Source organism: Macadamia integrifolia, chromosome 2 (genome assembly GCF_013358625.1).
Source record: "Macadamia integrifolia cultivar HAES 741 chromosome 2, SCU_Mint_v3, whole genome shotgun sequence".
NCBI lineage: Eukaryota > Viridiplantae > Streptophyta > Magnoliopsida > Proteales > Proteaceae > Macadamia > Macadamia integrifolia.
This window is the reverse complement of record NC_056558.1, coordinates 9,429,171-9,447,941: the sequence shown is the minus strand read 5'-3', so window position 1 is coordinate 9,447,941 and position 18,771 is coordinate 9,429,171. Positions and strand designations below refer to the sequence as shown.

The 18,771-nt window shown below is 36.6% G+C and overlaps 2 protein-coding genes across 2 annotated transcripts; both read right to left on the bottom strand.

Annotated features, from left to right (window-relative positions):
- Positions 1–1,580: 1,580 nt before the first annotated feature.
- LOC122063373 ((S)-8-oxocitronellyl enol synthase CYC2) lies at positions 1,581–2,747 on the bottom strand. The gene has a single exon (XM_042627090.1). It carries the CDS (start codon positions 2,745–2,747, stop codon positions 1,608–1,610), a length of 1,140 nt encoding a protein of 379 aa, XP_042483024.1. The 3' UTR covers positions 1,581–1,607.
- Positions 2,748–9,608: 6,861 nt separating this feature from the next.
- Positions 9,609–17,898, bottom strand: LOC122089003 (thylakoid ADP,ATP carrier protein, chloroplastic-like). The gene is made up of 10 exons (XM_042658414.1): positions 17,452–17,898; positions 16,968–17,024; positions 16,136–16,198; positions 15,998–16,054; positions 15,808–15,891; positions 15,081–15,149; positions 14,890–15,002; positions 14,593–14,762; positions 11,995–12,073; positions 9,609–10,115 (listed from the first exon to the last, which is right to left on the bottom strand). The coding sequence occupies exons 1-10, from the start codon at positions 17,809–17,811 to the stop codon at positions 10,016–10,018; spliced, it is 1,152 nt and encodes a 383-aa protein (XP_042514348.1). The 5' UTR covers positions 17,812–17,898; the 3' UTR covers positions 9,609–10,015.
- Between the last annotated feature and the right edge of the window lie 873 nt (positions 17,899–18,771).

The following is an 18,771-nucleotide window of genomic DNA, read 5'->3' as shown; positions in this document are numbered from 1 at the left end:
AAAAAAAACTAGGCCATAGATAGAGGAAAAAGAAGTGGATATATGTGTAATATACAAAGACCAAGTTGTTTAGCTTGGCTTGTATTTTCAACCTAATAGGGGGGTTAGCAAGGTGACAGCATTTTATTTATTATTTAATATTATTTAAATTAATTTTTAAATGATTAATTACATGTCTAAACTTGGGAGTCCGGTTGCACTGTATGTACACTTAGTGCTCGACAAATGTCCAAATCACTGCTATTTAGATTGTCTTGAAGAGCATTTTTTTAAGTTAAAAATGATGTGTTGAGTGTTGACCGTACGTTTAATGGTAATTGTTCTTCAACTAGACTCTGTAAATAGTTAAAAAAACATGAAAATTATACATAACACAAAGAATTCAACCAATGATAATAAATAAACCATGTGAAGTGATTGATCATTGAAATGTTAAAAGAAAAAGAATGGAAAAGAAAGCTCATTCACAGATTTTAAGAATTACTTTTGTTTATAATTTTCTTAACACAACAACTGATGGTGATTAGATTAAATCAAGTTGATGAATCCATGTTTGCTTATTTAATATCATCTTAGTGGATCATATAGTCAGGAGTACTTGGGAGGCAAATTGGTTGGGGAGAGTGAGCAAGGAGACAGGCTATGCCGGCTCCTTGTCACAGCTCACACAGCAGGTGTATGGGGGGAGCTGAACTGCATAAACCGGAGAAGCTCTCTCTCACTATCTCATAGATTGATCATACTACATGGTCATGGAACTCAGTGCTCGGCTGCCAACTTGCAAAAGGCTCATTGGAAGTCTCACTGGCCATATAATCTAGGCAGCTCTCCCTGTAATTCCTCCATGGGCTTTTCAAGGAAGGACCCTCATGGGACTCGGTGCTTGCCCTACCATTCATGCCAATTGTCAATCCCAATGTCATCCATGCCTCAGCTCATCATATCCTTGGGAGCACTCACTTTACATCTCCATGATTCTTTTATGTTAAGGGTACGTTGTCTTGAGATTTTGAGGAATCAGTCCATTTTACGTGTTATCTTCGTTATTGGGGTCTCGACTAATTAGTAGGAATAATATTTTTTAAAATTATATGGATAATTTGGTAAAAAGTACCTATATAATTTTGCTATGCATATGTAACCAGTTCTTTCTATGAGAATGATGAGAACGAGTTGCAACCCTATTTTTCAATTGATAGTAAAACAAACCTTATTACATCACAAATATAATATGGGTTTTTGATTACACGTGAAACTTGAGCTCTTTTCCAAAATTCAAGGACACCCTGACTCCAGCGAGTCAGTCAGATAACACGTTACAAACAAGAAAATATGATTATAGAGATTTGACCAATCACATCACACCAAAGACAAGATGAGCAAAAATAGGGTTCCTTTTTGTGGAAAACAATCTATTCTCATTATTTAATTGGCTAATGGATGGAATATCAAGGAAAAAGTGACACTTCATGAACTTAAAATATAAATAAATACAAATAACCAGTTTGTGGTGCACCACTACTCATTGCCTCTTCCAGCCATGCACTGCAACTGTTTGATGAGTTGGTCAAAGCTTTGTAACAGCTTTCTTCTTCTTCTTCATTCTCTCATGCAGGAATGAATCTCTCCTTTCTCATGCAATCTATCCAATACAAGATAGAATCCAAAGTCTGGTAGGTCATCACAAAACCAAATCTATTAGCCTTCTCTCTAGACAAGAGCATCTTAATTGAGCATCTAAACAAGATATCCATAAATGGCCAATTAGCTAGATCTTCCATCTTGGTTCTTTGCAGGCCTTCCTTCTCCACAATCTCATCCCACACATTCTCTTTATCAGCCATGAAATCCGAAAGCCGTAAATCCGGCGAGAACATGCTATCTCCGGTCACTTGCACTCCAAATTTAGCTCCAATTTCCGGCCAAATCTCCTTCCAAGTGAAGCTTCCACCATTTGTGGCATTAAAAGCTTGGCCTTTAATGGAAGAAACTTCATCATTAGTGGATGCCCATACATGTTGCTCGGCGGCGAGCTTAGTATCGGTGCCGTCGATGTACACCTCTTCCCAACACTCCTTTGAACCTCCAAACAAGAAGGGTAAGTTGAGATATCTACATATAGAAGCATAGACACAAAGGCCACCTATGAAGTTATAACAAGTCCTTTGAGAATTCCCTATAAGCAACCCAGGACGATGGACTGACCATGCCACTCTACCATTTAGTCTCTCTATAAGCAAATCCTCAAGTGTGTAGTAGAAATTATTCTGGGCTACATCAACTCTAGGGCTTTCCTCACTGTAACGAACTGCGTTGTTATTGAAAGGGCCATTAAGGGACACATAGTGCTTAGCTCCAGTCTGAAGGGAGACATGCTTCAATGAATTGGCTTTTGGGAGGAGAGCATTTAAGGCATTGGACATCATAGCTTTGTTTTGATCACAACAAGCTTGGGAATCCAAAGGGAATTGGCTTGACCAAGTGATCCAATACATATGGGTTACATCAATGAGTGAAGAGAGCTTCTCTAAGGTTTGTACAGGGTTTAAGAGGTCACATGAGATGAAATGATAATTAGAACCTGGAATGTAGAGGTCATCTTCCCTACGAGCTATGCCATATACCTTCCACCCAGGTTTTGCAGCTAAGATCCTTGCAAGCTCCTTACCGACGAGCCCGGTTACGCCGAAGATGATCGCGACATTGAGAACAAAGGCTTCTGCAGTTCCATTTCCATGGATTGCCATCAATGAAATTAACCAGGAAAATAGTGTTTTGGGTCTTATGATCAAGCTAAGTTGAGGCCTTGAAGGGGTCTGTATCTATGGCAATATATATGCATGAGTGAACTGTCACCTCCCTATATATAAATGGCTTTATAATAAGCTTCATTGTATCAATTGGTGGTCTATGTCCTTTGTTTTGGTGAGTCAATATAATAGACCAACTAGGAACGTTTAATATAATTTAGGGAAGTCTTTTGGAAGGGTTGTTAGTTTATCTTGTTAAGTTATTCATTTCCCAACCAAACCCATTACTTCGAGAAGAAGAGGACCACAATAATCCACTTTCCTTTAGGAAGAAAAAAATTATGTTCATTGCAAATCAGTCTGAATTTTTTTTTAGATTGGTGAATGGTAGTCTCTCCCCTTGTATGACTATGTTGGTTGGTGTTATATTGATATATAGAAATAGAAACCTATTTATACGATCTACAAAACATAATAAACAGAAAGAAGAAACAGTCATACACAATCGGAATGTAAAGATTTACGTGGTTCGGCAAGGTACTTATGTCCACAGGAGATATGAGAGCAGTTTTACTAGTAATGGTGAAAGGGTTACAAGATCTCTTCCTCACTTCTCTCTATGATGTTTTCATTGCAACTCAATTTGATATATATATATATATATATATATACGGGAAAAGGTTGGGTATGCCGCCGATATCAAATATGCTAGCACCCATTGTGTCTATCTCTCTCTTCCTTTTTTTTGAAATGACCCCCATATCCTTCCTGAATGATACTCCATCATGTGTTCCTATTGGTGCTATCCGCTAGCATACTTGATATCGGCGGCATAACACCTATATATATATAATTTTTTTTTTCTCTTTTGTTTTAGATTTGTTGATGGCAATTTGTCCCCTTCTATGACTATATTGGTTGGTGTACGCTGAACGCTATCCAAAAAACACAATAAATTGAAAGAAACAACAATCACGCACAACATCAACGTAAGGATTTATATGGTTTGACAAGGTATTTATATCCATAGGAGAGATGAGAGCAGTTTTACTAGCAAAGAAAGAGTTACAAGATTTCTTCCTCACGTCTCTCTGTTTTTGTACAAAGAATTCTTATTAACCTTAATAACCCCCCTCCACCACATGTTTATAGCGAAACAAAGAGATACAAATTTTCCGAATACAAGACATCAACTGTCAACATGATCTACAAAAACTCTCTTTGTAGCTAGATTCCTCACTACCGGAAAATTTAGTTCTTCTAAGTGGGCAACTTGGAAAGGAATCTCCAAGTGGATTCTTGATTTTTGCCACATGGATGAGTGATATAATAATTGTAATCGTATATATCTAGAGAATAGTATAGATTAGTTATATATCAAATTTCATGACCTAATTCAATTAAATCCTGTCCTGTGTATTAGCATGCATCCTCATGTTTTTCCATACATCCCAACTATTATTTCAGCAACTCCATGAACTATTTCATAGTCTTGAGTTTTCCATATCTGTATTTTGCCACCTGAAAATTTTCAATCACTTGCAATGAAACTTCACATGTAAGCATGGAATCTGGCAATCTAAACTTGTCCAATAAATTTGGGCCCCACATGCACTATTACTTGTAAAATACTTATATGTCGCTTGGAGATTCCTTTCCAAACTGTTTGCTTAGAGAATCCTCTTCCAAAAGTTAGCTTAAAGGTGGTACCAAAAAAATAAATAAATTTATGCAAAAATATGATTTTTTTTATTGAAAAATGGCCAAGCAGAAATGAATTTCAATGGATGATGTCATTATCCAGAACCCAATCTGATTTGAACGAATTCTGATCCATATACTGATATACCTCAACCCAATCCAATCGAATCTAGATTCTATTATTAATTGAATCCGATAAGACTTAGCCATATATTCATCTATCTCTACACATATTTTCTTTTTGTTTTCTTGGTTGCTACAAGAAAATGAGGTCATACACATATACATTAATGATATCGAATAATTTGGATAAAAAAAGATTTTTTCTGCCAAAGATAGGTTAAATTTGGTTTATAAGAACCATAGAAAATGAAAAAGCTTATGATTATCTAAATTATGAATGGTTTGATGAGTCTTTTTTTTTTTTGGTGCAAGTGTTGACTCTGTTCTTCAATACATACAATATTAAGGCAAAAAATATTTTTAGTAATTTTTTAATAGAAAAAAAGGTTTTCGTGGGGGAGTGTGGCTCCTACGCTTAGACACGGGGGGTAAACAGACTAGCCTACCCCTATGAAATAGAAACGAAATCTTTGTGGATGCTTTCTTGTGGCTTTCATTGGTCCTCGTGCATGTACAAAATTTGCACTCCCCCACAAGAAATGCTTCCCCTTTTTCAATTCTATATTATAGCATCATTGGCTTTGGGCAACAGAAACAGCTCTAGTAATGGTATAAATGCCATAGGACTCACATCTTTAGTTTTTTCTACATTAGTAGCAATGCTGATGCAAGTTCATTGTACCCTCATTGAGATTCTTCACCTGCCATTTTTAGCTTGATTTACATGATATTAAAAGAAAATATTAGGAGAAATCGTTATTTTGGTCCATGGAAGTGTTTCTCCCTGAAAAATAGTGAAGGTAGGGTTTCACATCATATGTAAGATTCTTTTAGGGTTCAAGTCCAAAATGAATTTATTATATAGCAGGCCAAGCTTCCTGATTACCTTAATCATAGTTAGGAAAATATTTCAATTAATTGTAAGTACCAAATATACACTGTTAGTGAATCTTATATATATATATATATATATATATAAACTCTTAGAGAATAAATCTTATTAAAAAAATTAACTTTTGAATAATATACCAAAATAATTGATTGCTTAGTTTATAGGTATAATAGATATAGAAGACATTGATGGCAAAGCTTTACCCTGATCTCCTTTTTTATATCTTCATAATCATGAACAATGTATGAGTCAAATCTTCCTAATTTTTAAATTTAAAAATATCCATTTTATAATAGCTCTTTCTTTCTATTGAAACATGGAAATAATAATAATATCCTTTCAAAGTTTTTTTTTTTTAATTTTTTTTTTTAATTTTTTTTTTTTTATTACGGGAGAGGGTTTTCTGAGCAAACGGTATAGAGAAGCACACCAATGAGGTGAGACAAAATAGTTTCATAAATAGGTCAGGACTCAGAGAACTTTTTCCTTTTTATTATATCGCACGTTGAGACAAATGAAAACTATTATAGGAGATGTAAGAAATAGACATTTGCTTATGAGCTTGTAAAATAATAAAATATACAAAACCAAAAATTGTTTTACACGAATTAACCTAACTAATAAGCTTGTCAGGGTTGTTCACCAAATTTAACCACGTGGTCTAGGAAAAAGTTTAGAACTAATGAAAATATTACACTTTTTTTAATTTTAGGCTCAACATATAGAAGGAATCACACCATTCAAGGAGAAAAACCTTGAGCCAACGAAACATCTTGAAGTAGAAGAAATAATGGTTAAATTTGTTCCCAAATTTTTTCTTTTTCACTTCAAATATAATGCAATTAGACACAACCCTATGAACCTCAGAGAATGAGGCTAACACAACCATAATTGGTCATGTGTATCTCGGGGAGAGAGAGAGAGAGAGAGAGAGAGAGAAAAAAAAAAAAAAAATGATCCACATTAAAAAAACGATTTGGTCATAATTCTTAGCAGTAGTTAAATAAAAAAGAGGAGGTGGTGCCCTTGTTAGTCACAAAATGAGATGGTCCAAACATTAGTTTGGGTTTAAACAAATGGCATATAAAAAATTAAGCCGTCTGGGGTTTGTGTGTTTCTCATGTAAATAAAACATGTTAATGGTTTTTCATTTTCATCATAAAAAAGAAAAAAAAAATTGCATTCTGTTACGTACCATCAATCTATCACTATCAGATAAGGGTGTCAAATGGTCGATTCAATCTGATATTAGTATATTTCAGTTCAGAATAAAACTGGACTGATAATTGGTCGGTCTATAAAATTCAAAAGAAACAGATTGATCCAGTCTCAGTTTTACATATATAAAAATAAAAAGTAATTAATTTTTTATTTGTATTCAGTTTTTTAATTTTTCTCCATTCCATTGGTCTCAACGATCCAATTGAGTCAAACCAAACCAAATCAAACCAAGAGTTAAGGGAAAAAAAGAAAAAAAAAGAAAAAAAAAAACAAAGACCAAATCAATAAGGAGTTTGATCTGATTTTTTTTTGGGGGGTGATATTAAACTACTTAATATGTCAAGGATGAAACGTATGTGTCTTAAATTTTTAGGAACTATTTTTAATTGAATTTTTTATTTTTCACTAACAATTGGTTTATTACACGAGGACCACAAATAAAATGGGACCAACTATGTCTTTCCAAGTTGTTGTCATTAAGATACCAAGCTTAATAGAGATATGCTATCTTTTATTATGATTATAAGAATAAGCTACTCTGAAGATACATAACACTAAGGGTATATGTTAAATGTACCTATCGATCAGAAAATTATACCTGAGGTACCTAACATTTAGGTGTCTACGTTTAAGAAAACTGACATTTCAAAAAGGGAAATGTTTGGGATTCCCCAAGGAGAACCGGTGTTAGTACAATAATGAAATGAACAAAAAGATTCGGAAGGATATGGTTCAACATCACTTTCTACATTTTTTGACCTTTGATTTAAGATCACACCAGTCAATTATTTCCAAAAGATTTTAGTTAGAAGGATAGGGTTCAACCTTAATATTTTAATATTCTTAACTCTTCGATTTAGATGTGATCATTCAATTAGAATCTTAAATCATTGCAAGCTTAATTGCATAAAAAAATCTAAGACCAAACCATTATAAAATTCTACAATATTTCAGTCGAAATAATAAAATTAATCAATGTATTTTGGCATTTCTAATTTTTTTATTTGCATCATGACCGTTCATTTAACATTTTTACTAATAATAAACACAATGGCAAGGTGATTTATGATTGGAACATTAAGCGCTTTTTATCTTAAACCTTGCAATCAATATTTCAATCATGAACATATTTGCCATGATTTAAAATGCTAACTCAACTGTCACAATTCAAATCAAATATTCTAAAATATTTTAACATTATGATTAAACCTTATCCTTCCAATTAGAATATCTTTAAAACTACTGAGATTTTATGATGTGATTATAAATCAAACTGCACCATGATAATTGCTATAATTTAAAATGCTATATGGACAACTCTGGTCTAAATCTAAGGTTTACAATGTAAAAGCATAAATGTTAAACCATCCTTTCAATTTTTGAAGTTTTATAGATATAAAAACTTATAGCTTTTCGATCTTTTCATCATAAATGTCAAACATGTACCAAAATTTTGTACTTGTTAAATCTCAAACATAATTTTTAAAGAGAAAGAACACTACCCCAATCATTCGCTCTTGCGCCCAAACACTGAAGCAAAGAAATGATCATCCCAACCCGCCCAACACCCCCCCCCACCAATTTGATGCTTGGGCTTGCTCTCCCATTGACCCTTACAACGGCACATGGACTGCCCGACCAGGTAGATGTTTTTTCAAATAACTTAACCACAGAACCCAAGTGTTAGGTACATACCTCATGTGTAATAATAATAACTGCACTGCGGCTTGAAGATGAAAATATCCTCCCTAAAAAAAAAAAAAAGCTTCTTTGAACATGGATTTTTTTTTTCTTAATACCCAAGGTGTCCGGATCTTTGACTCGATTAGTCCGTACCACTTACATCTTAGAAACCATACATTTTAATTCCCACAATGATGTACATTCAGTTCTTGCGTATCATCAATAGAATTTCTTCTTTTTTTATCCAAAAAAAAAATGAATCCAATGCACGAGGCTTCTGCCACTACGGGGTCTGACGAGGGTCTAATGTACATGGATGATGGACCTAAACCCCCCCCCCTCCTAACCCCCCTTCGTGGAAATAGTTTCCCAAATCTTATATCTAATATAAGGAAAATATTTCTAAAAATGAAAACAAATGAAATAAAAAGACACAATAGCTATAAACCATGGAACAATTATGGATCGATCCCGAGGGAAAAAATGGAGGTGTCAAAACCAAGATTTGCTTTGGTGTGCATCCCTTTTACCTCAATTGGGTCTCAAACTTAGGTATGTAAATGGACAGTCAAAATTCGAATTTGAATTTGCATTCATATACGTTTAGGGATATCCATATCCATTTAAAAGATATCCGGATTAAAATCCAAATTATCCGATCCGATTAAATAATAAATTAATGATTTTGAAGGTTCTTGAAGTTTAAATAAGTTCTAAAGAATTAGGAAAAGAGTTAAAACAACCTAGAAAGATTGATTAAGAAAAAATTATATTTATTGGGAGAGAAAAATCCAAATTACACAAATCAGAGAGTAAACGGATAGTTGAAAATCCAAATTCGATCCACATCCGTATTCGTTTAGAGGTATACACATCCGATCAAAAAATATTCAGATCCAAATACATCCGATTCAAACTCAATTCGTATCCAATCCGTTTACATCCCTACTCAAACTACATACATTTCAAATCTGGGTTGGAAATCGGTCTCTGAGAAAAGCTGAGCACCTGTGGTCAAGCATCAATGCCCAGAAATAAAGTAGGTCATGGTCTTGGATGAGATATGGATCTGGATAAAGACACTAGTCTGACATGTTTATTTCATATTGATTCATCAGAATATTAGTTCCTTAAAAAAATATGATGGGACCGATTGTACATTGGATAACACGCATAGGAAAGGAAGGAGGAGAAAAAACAGAAGCAAACAAGCGAAAAATTGCCTAGTAATTCAGAAATAAGTAACTATATGGTGTTCAGCTATTTATTGACTGAAGGAATATTGAGGAGAGTACAAGACATCCCTATCAAGCATAATCAAGAAAAAAAAATGCCTATATTCAATTGCCATTGAGTTATCACTGCTATCAATGTTAAGCATTAGTTTATGAACTAAATTAACAAATAGACAAAACTATCTTTGCATCACAAAAATCTGAAGCTAAACCTGGAAATTCCAGAGTTCTGCGAAATTGAATTCATGAATAACTCTCACGGAAACTTCATTCAGGATCTAAGCATCATTGGCTCCACAAGAGTTACAGCAAATTGGGAAATTCAATCACCCAAAACTTGATTTCCATGTTTCCAAGAAACTGATATAGGCAAGAACATGAATCATGGAGATAATTTTATGTACAGTGCTCTAGTTTTGTTTCTGGCGGTTTTCCTCCATGATTCTCTGAAACTCTTTTTCACTGGCTGCAATCAGACCTTTAACAGTGTCAAAGGTGGTCAGCCTTATACTGGAGACAGAAAAAAGAAAAGGTTTCATCAGTGAATAAACCAGGAAATATTTAGGAAATGGGGGTTAGGATGCAGGAAATAAATGGAAATGCCCTACAGAAACAGTGTCAAGTGTGTGGTAAGAAAGGAAAATCGTGACAAAAGATCAACTCACCCAGCCATAGAAGTCATCCATAAAACCAATAGCAACTCAAATATTAAATGGAAAAGGGGCATAGCCGCATTACTGGGTGGAACAAGGTTTAAAAACCCGGATTATGGTCTTGTCGATTCCTGTCCAATTCCAATTTGAATCAATTGGAATGGCTGATTAGCAACCGATTTCTCAAAAATGAATCAGGTTCAAAATCAGTTTGAAAAAAAAAAAAATGCAATCCACTCCTCCCAGGGCGGTGGTGCGGCTACTTCCCCCAGCTCTCCTGCGCCACCAGCTTCGGCCTCAAGGACCTGTCTGGTCAGAAGTCGGTGGCTGTGGGTGACCTGTGCATCTATGTGGCTACATCCCCATCATCCTGGCCCTCAAACTGGTTAGCCACCTTTACCTCGGCACACCCTCATCTTCACAGCCCTCTACAACATCATCACAGGCTTCCTCTTCCGGATCCTAATGCACTTCCAGCCCATGAAATCCATTGCCACGGTTGCCATCTTCAAGTCGCACACCCATGTCACCGTCCTCTAAATCATGGCTGCTGGCTTCTCCACCGCCTGTCCTCTTCCTCCTTGGAGCCACCAGCCTCATATTCCCGTTTCTTTCTCCGCGATCAGATACATCCATTACCATCAGATCTTCGCAACTGCTAAATCGGCCGTGCTCACTCCTGGCTAGGCCTTGATCGACTTGTCCTTGCACTCTCTGTGCTCTTATTTGTAAGTCCTCACAACAGTTCTGGGGATTTCATCGATGAACCTGAACTTGAAACTCTGCTTGAATCGAGAGAAATCCATCATTGCCATCGCCATCTGATTCGAAAGATGCGTATCTTATCGGCAATTCCACCTGTGTTTCTGGTGTTCCTCCTGGGTCTAGTGCTCTGTTTCGTTTGTGACCGTTCCATTCTTAAGGATCTCAAATTTGGACCTTCAAAGATCCATGTGGTCAAGATCTTGTGGTATGACTGGAAGACTGGATTTGTTCAAGCTGCAATCCCTCAGGTTCCTCTCTATTCTCAACTCCATGACTGTAAGTCTATGATTATTAGCCAACCTGTTTCCTGAGGAGGAGGTGTCAGCCATGACAGTTTCAGTCATTGTGGGAGTCATGCCAGTCTGCCACAGCATCCCAGGGGGCTGTTAGCTGGGAGACAATCCATCTTCTTCTTCGTTATCGTATCTTCACTTCTCTGGTAGTTGCAGAACAATTAGGCTGTTGGGAATCAGTCGTATTGAACCAATCCAGCTTGGGGTGAATCGAATCGCACGAGCTAGAAATGGATGTTAGGAATCGAGGACAGCCGATTCCACCGATCCCAATCCGATTTTTCAAACCACGCGGTGAAAGTGCCATTTCCACAGGTTCCCCCAGGTAAGGGAATGGACTGGAATTGGTCCTAAATTTCAGCATTTGACACTAAATTGGACATCCATAGGCTCTAACTCGAGTCTTCATTGCACCAAGCAAAGGCTCCTTCCCCCAAATATTAAATATACTATCAAAGTTAAAGCATGCATTACAATAATCTTATTAACCTATTCACTCTTTGGTAACATTCTTTTTCCCAAAGAGAAATTGTGACCTGACAATTTGAATAAGAAGGCCTACAACTGCACCTCTACAAGGAGGTTTAAACTGGATTCCTAGTTTTCAATCTAACAGTAATACAAGGAAGGAATGAACCAAGAAAACAATAAAGCTGATATACAAGTAATGCAACTGACCTGCTGTTGGGTAGGTTTTTCAGTGCATTTGGCACAAAACCCCTGTATAATCCAATCAAACCATCACGGGCTACAATTCCTGCATCAATTGCCAATGATATTAGGTAGCTTCTACCAGAAGTACAAAATATATATGAAAAAGAAGAAGTGAAAATGACATCTAGTTATACAAGGAAACTGAGATAGTCGAAGTTGAAAGCTAGAAGAACTTATTGATGGACTGGCCAAGGACTTGAAGCCCAACGGTCAAATTTCAGGTCCCCATAACCCAAGGAAGCCACAAATGTAACCTAATATTTTGTCAAGTTTGATTGGAAGTTCAAAAAGTATGTGCCAGAATAATGTAACCCTTCTTTGTGACTGTCCAAAATTCTGATATTGAACTTTTTCTGTTTTAATGAATAGTTTTTCTTTTTGCTTCTTGTTTAACATGGGGGGGGGGGGGGGGGAAGGAGTTTCAAGTACCTAAAATATCTGGTATGTCACCAACTTCTTCAACTAGAGAAATGCTTGATTGAGTACTCAATTAAGTGTAATGTTATTTGTTTATTATTCTTATCTTTTTTGATAAATCATTATTGTCATAAAGCAGAGATCTCTAAGCATTTAGAAATTGCAAGGAGCATAATGAAAAATAAATCACACGGTTCTGTTTTAACAACAAGATATAAATTCACAGAATAGGTATTAGATGCAGAGATGATTGTAAAACTAAGTTGCATCAATTCAACTGAACTCATAAGAACTTTATCTGAACTACTTGAAACTGGCTGGAAATATCCTTTTCAACAACTATACTCTGGCTATATTAAGAGAAATTCTTTTCTTTTTCACCCACTGAATCATAAAGTTGGATCCTGATATCCTACAACCATGACACATCCTTTTTGCTCCTACCCTTGTCTTATTGGAGCCATCGGACCCAATGTTTTAAAGGGACCACAAGGATGCTGCCCAGGACGCCTGCGACACCTGGCAATCACCCAGACCATCCCTTATTCCTATTGGTGCTGGTCCTCCGGAAAAAATTGAAAAGTATCAGAGCTCAAGCTTGGACATAGCTCAGCTCAATTTTAAGTAGACTTAGCAAATCTTAGCATAGTTTGAATATGAGTCATTTTAGGTGGGTTTTATCTTTCATCATATTATACACCTGCAAGATTGTACAGGCTGAGCCCAGCCCATTGTACACCCTTATCCCTCAGGGCTACTATTAAGTCTATAACCATGTTAATTCATGTACTTAATGATCCTTTCTTTCTTGCAAGTTACATAAGAGGGATACTAAAAATGATGTCTTGGAACATGCTAAAATTTGGATACATATTATCCATGCTCCCCAATCAACAAAATCTTTAAATAACACTAGGCCTATCTCATGCTCCACTAAATAATTCTAAGGCATTAATCTCTCCTTTCTTCTTCTTCCTTTTCGAGACAAACATATAAACCAGTAGCATGTGATATGACTCGGCTCTCCCCAGGATATCTTTCATCGCTCATGAGATCCACTTTAAACATTACCAATGTTCTCTTTTGTTATTTTGCTTGCTATTTTGAGATCATATGTTGTAGCGAACTGCCTCTTGTCACCCTTTCACCAATCAATATCCGTATGCACACTCAAACTATAGAATTATCTTTGTAAGAAGATTCAGGCAAGAGAAAGATGGTGTTGAAGTAACATAATCTATCTAACATATCAAAATGTCCTCTCCTTTAATAGTATATAACTAAAGCCACACAAATTTTAAAGATTAAACTTGGAACTTCTGCAGTAATGAAAACACAGCAGAGAAGCAGTAATAACGAAGTCAATATGAAAAATAATGGAACTAGAGGGGGATTCAATGAAAGGATGGTGGTGTTGATGATAACACCTAAGCAGGAATTCTAGATTATAAAACAGGTGTAAAAAGTACAGGGAGATTCTACAATTAGATGGAAATTTCTCAAAGAGTAGAAGAGGTGTGTACCCAAAATAACAACCACTTTACAAAATGAACAGTATTATTATTATTTTTTTTTTTGGGGGGGTGGGGGCGTGGTGTGTGGGTGTGGCATGGGGTTTGATCGTAAATTGGACAGTTCAAGACATTTAAAACACAAACAGAAAAGGAAAAAAAATGGATAGAACTTTAAAATAATGATATGTTCTATGTTTCTCTGGTCATCAAGTAGCTTAACCCAAAATAAATGTTTAATAGTAGCAAAAGTGAAAAATATTCCCCTACAGGAAGCCCCATTGTTCAGTAATCTCCTAGACTAAAAAATGTCCTATATACAACAATGACCAAAACAAACAAAAGTATGCTATATATCATATTATTCAAATCATCTAAACAGGTTGGTTTAGACGACACAGAACAAGAAGTTGTCAATGGTGTTGTGGGTCATCACCTCATGCTCATCGTCATAATGTCAGAATAGAGGTTTCTCCTTAGGTAATATGATAAAACTGCAGTGCATCAGTTTATCTGCCAAATATGAGGGTGTCTGACACCAGTCTTTCTAGATACATTATTAAGCAATGGACTGATAGTTCAAGAGATACTACTCCAGGTATTTAATCGATAACAACTAGAACCATGCTTTTACCTGGAAAGGCATCCAAGACAGTGTTGTATGGTGTCCCCTTCATTTGCATTTGTCTTCTTACCGTGTCCAGAGGGTAACACATAAGTGTTGCAAGAGTTGCCGACACCAAAGCTGTTGCAAGAGACGATTCTGTCCTCTTTTGAAACTTCTCTGGCAATGACTTTTTCACCCTGGAAAACACCAAGGAGTGACATTTTGAGTTCCAGAAGTTTCATTTTCAGGATTTTCCCACAAACAAAACTGGGGATATAAATAAATAAATACATAAAAAAGACACCACCAAAAGAGTAAGCTCACAAGTCGAAAATGCAAAAGTTCACAGCAATATAAGGAGCTATTCCAAGAAGAGAAGGTCCAAGACCATTATAAAAGGAGGCGATTCCTTCATCTCTTAGCATGTTTAAGGCGACCTGAAAACATCCAATAAAATCCGTTATTTCCACATGGAGAGGTCTTCTTATGTCATGCATCATTTAAATGAAACTTACCTCGGACATTGTCCTGGACCCAGGTTCAACTGCCAACCTTAACCTCAGGACATCCAAAGGATATGTCATCTACAAAAAGAACAAGATCAGAACTTTCAAAACTAAACTAATAAAAACAAACGCACACGCACACGCACACGCACACACACACACACACACATGCACACGAATAATTGCATTCACACATAATCACACCCAACACCCACCTGCATACGTCTACAGGTGGCTGTGGACCTGTGGGTGCAGAATCAAAAGCGAGAGAGGCAACAAATGTGCAGAAAGCTTCAAATGATATAGAGAAAACAAACGTTTCACACTTTTAAGTGGAGAAGCAGGACAAATGGTAAGTGTGCAGATGGCTGTGACCTACTATCAATTGATCCCACCACTGAATTTCCTAGGTAAGGGGAAAAGCAATCTACTAAACAATTACTGCAACCATCCAACTGTGGACTCCTTGTCAAGCCATTCCTTGGATAAATTTGTCTATCTATAACAGTGCAGCAGTGGATTGTTATGTAAATTAGGTTATGTAATGATTTTTGAACAAGAACAACCAGATCTCCACATAGGATGCCATTAAATGACTTCTCATCACAGTTGCTAGATTTCCCTGATACTAAAATATTACATCAGTTAAGTTAATCATACCCTGAAAGTATGTATACTGTCCCAGACAAAAAATGGGAGGAACAACAATTTACTAGAGCAATTTCTTGGTACTTACAAAAGTGGAAGTCATCCCAGCACAAGCACCTGCTGCAAGTCTTCCAATAACAGAGAGCTCCTCATTTTCTCCTCTAAAAAGTTTCTATAACATAAATGCCAGGGATAGATCAATATCTTGATCAGTACTCATTCTCAGTTCATAGCATGCCACATTAAGTTACTCTATGGCGGATGGTTCAGACTATTACCTTGTAAAATTCATAAGAAAAGAGCTGCACTGCACTGTAAGGTATGATGCGTATCACCTGGAGTAATTTAAGAAATAAAATGCTGAAATCAAAACACTTTCTTATCCTGGTTTTTGGGAAGAGAAGGATGTAAAATACCTGAGGAAGGTTGCCTTTCCAGTACCCTTTGATTCCCTCCTCCTTTCCGATCAACATCATGGCCTAACCCAAATTCCATGGGAAATTGTTACTCAATATGAAGCTGCATTAGATACGATAGGAACCTGCCATCTCAAATACACTGCAACTATTCTATTCAGATGAACTTTTGTCTCTCATATTTCTATTGTAGTCTACAAATCAATCATTCAACTGCATATCATTTATTTCAACACTTCACTGGCATGTCTAAGTCAATTTTCCCTATCCCTTGCAGTTTGAACTAAATAAATCTAAATCAATTAGCATATAAATAGTACAGAACTGTGCAGGCATTTCAGGTTTTTCTATGGGACTGAGTTACGTATGTTAAAACTTAGAATGCAAAGTACCTAGAACAATTAAAAGAGCCACAGATATCACATGTTTGATTGAGTTGATGGATCTTACTGCAACAACAATAAGGGTGATTGACTATGAGATCGAAACAAGCTAAACCCAGGAGCCAAGATAAGATTCAAAGGTGGAAGCCACATCCCAGCTGGAGAACTAAGGAATTTGGTATTTTATTTTTCCTAAAATTTCCAAATGACTATATTCTTTCATCCTATCAATACAAAAAACTGAACCTTTTTGCCAGAACAAAACATATGCATCTTAAATCTTAATCAGAACCTTCCTTGTAAACCAATAATATGGGTGGAGAATATAACGGCTAAAAAACAGTGTCAAGTTTTAATTTTCGAGGATACCTATATCACAATTCAGAAAGTCTAGAATGCAGGGGAACCATAGGAACAACGCAGAATGTATGTTAATAAACATGGCTCACCTCAATGAAACCAATACCTTTCTTTGTCATTTCTTGCCCAGCCCGCAACCCATGAGTCTGCAAATAGAGATTAATGCAATGTAAGCCACTTATAGACATTTCGTAATTAGAGCCAAGAAGACCTTTAAGATTTCTAATCAATAAAAATAACAAAGGAAAAAAATCCACTCCTTTAAATTTTTGAAAAATTATTATCTAGCAATCAGAATCAAACCCTTTTTCCAAAAAAAAAAAAAAATTCCATTTACAACCAAACCATTGTACTATTAATCTATTACCCACACACACAGACACACACAGGCATTACATTCGGAGTACAAAGGACAAAGAGTGACAGAAGACCCCAATATGTCGCCAAAACCTCAATAAATAACCGAATTAAAAATTCCGACCGGCAAAAGCCAACATGGTACGAAAACCAAAAGAAACCAATTTCCATGAGAATTGAAGGTGCAGAAACGATGATAATCCATGGAATTGATACCTGCATTAGCAGCTTGACTCGGTCAAGAGGAGCCGTGACAGTCTTGGCAGCAGCGCCAGCAACCGCCCCCGCCGCAAAGAGAGCTGCGTCTCTGGGTACTAAAGCAAGCACGGCCAAAGGATGCTTCAAGAACTGCTCCCGTGTGGGCATAAATTCATTGTTCTCTCCCTTCTCCGCCATCGAAACACAAGCAAAAGCACCACCACCACCACCACCACTACCACCGTCCCACCTCTCCCTCCATGGTTGGTGTTTCTCTGTTGCTCCGTTGAAAGAGCTCTGAGACCTCTCAATGCCAGGAATCTTTCGCCACACCAACACAACTTCTTGTGTCATCTTCTCGCTCGAAATCGAAAGCATGAAACCCTTTCTTCCAGGAAATCAAACGAAGAGAAGATAAGGCAATGAAGTTGTTCAGACAGAGAGATAGAGAGTGGGAAACGTGGGAAAGAAATTTATATACTTTCTTCCCATATACTTCTGTTTATTGGCAAAAGTTAGTAATTAATCTATTTATGAATGGATTAATTAAATAGTAATTTATATTTCTGAGTGCTACTCCAGCATGTGAGTTTGGCCAACACAGACTTTGCTGGTCATGGGCTTCGATGTTGGGCTTAAGCCAAAAGAGAAGAGCCCCGGCAGGTTAAAATTAGGGAAAAGATTCTCTGAGCTGACTGCATAGAGTAAAATAATGAGATCACATCACCTATGGTGAAAGAATTCTTTCGGCTTCACAATTAAAGAGAAACTTTCGCCATTAGTATTGATTTCTAAAAGAAGACCCTTACAAGTTTGTATATGTATAGGGAAAAAGAACCATGTTCCTTTACACCCAAACACATGGGATGGATTGTGAAAAAACACTGTTGCCCTTGACAACTCGCCCCATGTATTCGGGGCTAGGAGAATGCAAGTGGACAACGAGCAACCTAACTTTTTAGGGAAAGTGGTTTTTTTTTTTTTTTTTTGGGGTGGGGGGAGCATGGCACCTATGCCCACACATATGGTGGGGTGAAATGACTACCATAACCCCATAAATAATGACCCCACCTAATGCTTCCATGGGTACTTTCATTGACCCCACATGTGTGTAGGGGCCACGCTTTCCATAGGAAATACTTTTCCATTGATATATAAACATGCCAAGACACTGGGAACATCTCTACAAGATAGCGCCGGCTTTCCACACCTACTGTGTCTAGAGATATACCTAAGTCTTTCTTCCATATAAATATATATTATGCCCATCTCTTTAATATGAAGGAATATAAAAGTTTGGATTATTGGGCAAATCCCATTGTTTCCGTAAGTTCATAG